Genomic DNA, 4,765 nt, shown 5'->3' with positions numbered 1-4,765 from the left:
CTGTAGATGCTCTTATTCCGGTTAAATTCGGCCACTAGCCGCCGGCCATTTTTTTGTAGCATCGAGCGCTAAGTCCAAACACATGGATCGGACGGCCTTGGAGGCGAGCCGGTCGAGGAATCATTCGCATTTTCTGACCCGTTTCATGTAGTAACAAACATCACAGCACACCTCAGATGTCATCAAAAGGAAAAAAAACATCACAGCTCAATTAACACTATATATAGACTGATCGATGGCTGGATCCCTGCAACTTTAGTAGCGAGAAACACTTAGGGAACAATTAGCTAGCTAGCTACGATGGAGGTGGAGGCAGCGAGTGGCGGCACCGGCGAGATCAGGTGGTCGAAGTTGGGAACGTCGCTTCCCGTCGCGAACGTCCAGGCCCTGGTGGCGTCCGCCGGCGAGCTGACGGCCGACCAGATCGAACGGTACGTCCAGCCGGACATCGACGCGCATGCCGTTCTCTCCGAGCAATCCGGTGAGGTTCCGGTGATCGACCTCAGCAACCTTTTGAGCCCCGAGTCCGTCGACGCAGAGGTCGCGAAGCTCAGGTTTGCCTGCGCGGAATGGGGCTTCTTTCAGGTGCGTCACTACTGTAAATTGCTGACCACTTACATGCAGAATTACGCGCCACGCACTCAACTTGATGCCATATTAGCCAACCAGTTCTTTATGTCCTCAATTTCTAGGCAAAAATATCGTCTAATTGCATGTTAAAGCACCACACGAGCACAACGAATACTACGAAAAACTTTTGTTCCGAAAGACCCGTGTGTTTCTTTCATTTCAAATTGCCCAAAAGATGAGCATGGTTAGAGAGGTCATTGCCTTCCGGTCTCGTTAGATAAGCCAACCCACCACTCCTTGGTGGATTGCAACAAGTGCCGGTTCAAAGTTTTGATATATGCTAATTATGGCCATCCTTTCATCATGCCCCAAATCCTGAGCGTGAAGTGGCCACACTTGAAGAAGAGGTGGTCCGCCAATTCTTGAGTTTGCTTACATGGAGGGCAAAGACCATGAATTGACCAGTCGCGCTTGGCCAGCCTATCCACGGCCCAAATCCAACTTTGGATGACCAACCAAGCAAAAAACTTGATTTTAGGCGGCGCCCAAACTTCCAAGACAACATGCTCCATGGGGGAACGGTCGGTGCCAAAGAATTAAGCATTGTACACGGATTCCGCCGAGTAGACTCTGTTGTAGTGTGCATCCAAGTACTATCATCCTCGACGTCCTCAAGAAGAACGAAGTCACAAAGTGGCTCCAAGCACAACAAATTTCTGAAAGTGGTCAAGAGAGAAGCTTGAGGTTGGTGTCATTCTTGATGAAAGTGGTCAAGAGAGAATATTTCCACTTAAAAGTATTTTTAACTTACTTTAGTTCACAAACTTTTAGTTTACTCATATTTTATAATTATATGACTTTTTCTCGTTGAATTTTTCGTAGTATTTTTATTATTGATTGTTCAATTTCCCCCCACTTATTTGCAACTCGGCTCCACATGGGGAAAATCATCACGACTTCATTTTTCATATTGCTTTGATCATGGTTAGTGACTAGATTAGCCAAGTTTCAAAAGTTTAAGGCCTAGGATATCTCATACTGGAATTCAAGGACAAAATTCTGAATTGGCCTAGAGATTAGAAAAAACTCTATTAATTACTAGATTCGATCATTCCATCGCTCAAAAGTATGTTTGATTAAGCATGACCATTTGTGCAACATTTGAAATTTGTAGGTTGTAAATCATGGAATACCAGATGACGTCATCACGGGTATCAAGCATGATATTCAGAAGTTCTTTCAACTCCCGTTAGAAGTTAAGAATGCCTATGCTCAGCGGCCAGGGGATCTTCAAGGTTATGGCCAAGCGTTTGTTGTTTCTGATGATCAAAAGCTAGACTGGTCTGACCTGCTTGCCCTCTTCGCCCAACCAACCCAAGGCCGTGATATGAGTTATTGGCCAAGTCAGCCCCATACTTTCAGGTCAGACTGTGTATGCTTGAAATTTGTAGATGGATAAGAAATGGCCGGAAAATGTTCCTTCTATTCAAAGCACCATATTAAGAAAAAATTAAATTGGCCAGAAACTCAAGTTAAATCCAGATTAGATTAAGAAAACTTACAGGATTTTATTGGTTACACATAATCTTTTGTGACAATGAACAGAATTTTGAACTAAGGTCATTCTTTTTCACTGCTACAGTGTGCCATGTTTTGGTGTGTGACATTCAAAGCATGATTTTGTTATGGATTTCCTTATTCATATGAACTACTTTGTGTGTTTGTTTCATGCAAAATATTTATTAGCTAATAATATAAACTCTTAAGTAAAAGAGGATGGGACCAAACATTTATGTTGGCCTTATTGAATTATTCCTTTTCAATGTTATGCAACCCTTTGATTATTCAACACCAATACAAACTAGACCTAGTGGAGATTAAGATTTTATTTATTTGATTCAAGGCACCCGTTTATATTCATACGCAAACTGTTTTACTCCTAACTAGGCTAGGAACTCAAAGTAAACTACTATGATTCTTTTATGTTTACACACGTGTATAGAATGACACCAACCTCACCCAACACCCTAATAATTTGTTACATTTATTGCTGAGTTATACCATGCCCTGGTCAATTTGGTGAATTCAACAAAATGTTCTTTACAAAGCTTATATATTGAAAATTTACTGAAATCCAGAAAATAAACAAAGGGAACTAATGGACATTGAGTTTTCCGACAAAACAAACTGATTTTACATTTTACAGGGTAATATTTTCATCATAAATATCTAGCAGCTAAGTTTTTATATGGTTCAAGGTACTGCCCAACAAAGGGCCAGACCGGGGATCATACAAGCAACAAAACAATTGGGCTTGTTATTTGTATTTGATACTAACACAAGCTAGGTCCGGTCATACAAAGCTCCTAGTATTTCAGTATGTACCAATACCTAGCATTAACATACAAACACTCTTATGGTTATGATCCCAGGAATTCTGTTGAAGATTACTCAATGGAGCTGATGAAACTCGCTCAAACCCTTAATGTCTTCATTGCTAAAACACTAGATGTTGCTCCTGAACTACTGGCAGACAAACATGTGGCACAATTTCTTAGGATGAGCTACTACCCTCCATGCACGTCAATGCCAGAAAAGGTGCTAGGCTTCTCACCGCATTCTGATGGATCTTTTCTGACTATTCTGCTAGAAATTAATTCAGTTCAAGGCTTACAAATTAGAAGATCTGGTGCATGGATTCCTGTGAAACCACGTCATGATGCACTACTGGTGAATGTGGGTGACCTTCTTGAGGTATGCTTCATAAGACATGTTAAGTTAGTCAACTAATAATCAATTCAAGGCTTACAAATAGAAGATCTGGTGCATGGATTTCTCTCAAATTAATTATCATATAAGACAAGAAAACATTTTTTTACGATCCATACTTGTGCTTGGGTGAAGATAAATCCTCAATTCCATAACTTTGCTCTTCCCACTTAATTACAAACTCCAAGGCGCACGAACGTGCGCGCGCATGCGCAGTTGCGCACACACGCACACAACACCAAATGAAAGTGCTTATGTCCGATGTGTCATCATGTGTTACAATTTTCTGCTACCTGAAATAGTGAAAGTACTTCTCAACTTATTGAAGATCATGTCACTATTTTTACCACATTGTATGTTGGTTCAAAAAATAACCATAACTTTGGGTTAGCGTTAGCGTTATTTTCTAAATATTTTTGAGACTTTGAAGGGACAAAAAACTAGAAGGTCCACCTAATCAAACAAGTGAGGCATCGAGCTGCCTTTGTAGCCCTCGCCCTACATCTAGCCAACTCTGCTAAGAAACTTCATTCATGGTTGAAGAAAACACTAATTGCAATTTCTCTTTGGACAAGCCACTTGGTTACTGTTGTTCCTATTCTCTGTTTGCCAGCGGGATCAAGTTACGATAAACAAAAAAATTGGAAATGTTCAACAGTTTACCAATTATGTTCTTTCAGTTCCTTCCAAGAAATCTTGACGGAGTAAAGCGGAAAAAGTAAGGCCCTACAAGCAAAGGCACCTTTTTCTAGAGATCAGGGTTGGATTATTGACGAAGCAATAGTTGAATGGTCTGTACGGAAGTTTTTCCTGTACAATGTTGTGTGTACTTTTCAAACTACTTCCTACTTTGTTATGAATAATGGACTGTTTTTTCAAGGATATAGATGAGAAGCTTGATATTTGTTTAAATTAATTTTTATATTATTATAGATTTTGTCGAATGGGAAGTACAAGAGCATTGAGCATCGGGTCACCATAAATGCCCACAAGGAGCGACTATCTATTTCAGCATTTCACGTCCCAAACTATGGTGGAATAATTTCACCAATTTTGGGAACTATAGAAGAGAAGATGTTATACAAAGCAGTGGGAGTAGAAGAGTATGCAAGACTTTATTTCGCAAATAAACTAGAAGGAAAGAAAGCCCTCGATTATGCGAAGTTATCCGGAATATAAGGATACCCTACTGGACTTTGTCGTTCTACATAAAACTCTTAAAACTACTATTTGATGTGTCATTGTAATAGATCTTTATTTCTCATCAGGACCAATCAATGAGATGTTTGTCACTTCATTTGAATATATGCATTTACTTTCGGATATATGTGCTGAAATTCTTCTACTGCTATAGTTGTGTGGTATCTGAAAGACAGAAACAGGTTTTGTTGCAAACCATTGTTCCAAGCCATACAACCCATTAACA

At 40.0% G+C, this 4,765-nt stretch overlaps 1 protein-coding gene across 1 annotated transcript; it reads left to right on the top strand.

Annotated features, from left to right (window-relative positions):
- The first annotated feature begins 300 nt into the window (after positions 1-300).
- On the top strand, positions 301-4,518 carry LOC119367070 (S-norcoclaurine synthase 1-like). Its single transcript, XM_037632697.1, has 4 exons — positions 301-585; positions 1,745-1,992; positions 3,003-3,324; positions 4,273-4,518. The coding sequence occupies exons 1-4, from the start codon at positions 301-303 to the stop codon at positions 4,516-4,518; spliced, it is 1,101 nt and encodes a 366-aa protein (XP_037488594.1).
- Positions 4,519-4,765: the final 247 nt, after the last annotated feature.

Source organism: Triticum dicoccoides, chromosome 2B, assembly GCF_002162155.2.
Source record: "Triticum dicoccoides isolate Atlit2015 ecotype Zavitan chromosome 2B, WEW_v2.0, whole genome shotgun sequence".
Lineage (NCBI taxonomy): Eukaryota > Viridiplantae > Streptophyta > Magnoliopsida > Poales > Poaceae > Triticum > Triticum dicoccoides.
The sequence above is the reverse complement of the archived record's forward strand: the minus strand, read 5'-3'. Positions and strand labels throughout refer to the sequence as shown.

Coding starts and splice junctions, on each gene's coding strand:
- LOC119367070 (XM_037632697.1), top strand. CDS start 301: ATGGAGGTGGAGGCAGCGAGTGGCGGCACCGGCGAGATCAGGTGGTCG. Junction 586..1,744: donor CGGAATGGGGCTTCTTTCAG/GTGCGTCACTAC, acceptor TGAAATTTGTAG/GTTGTAAATCATGGAATACC. Junction 3,325..4,272: donor ATGTGGGTGACCTTCTTGAG/GTATGCTTCATA, acceptor ATATTATTATAG/ATTTTGTCGAATGGGAAGTA.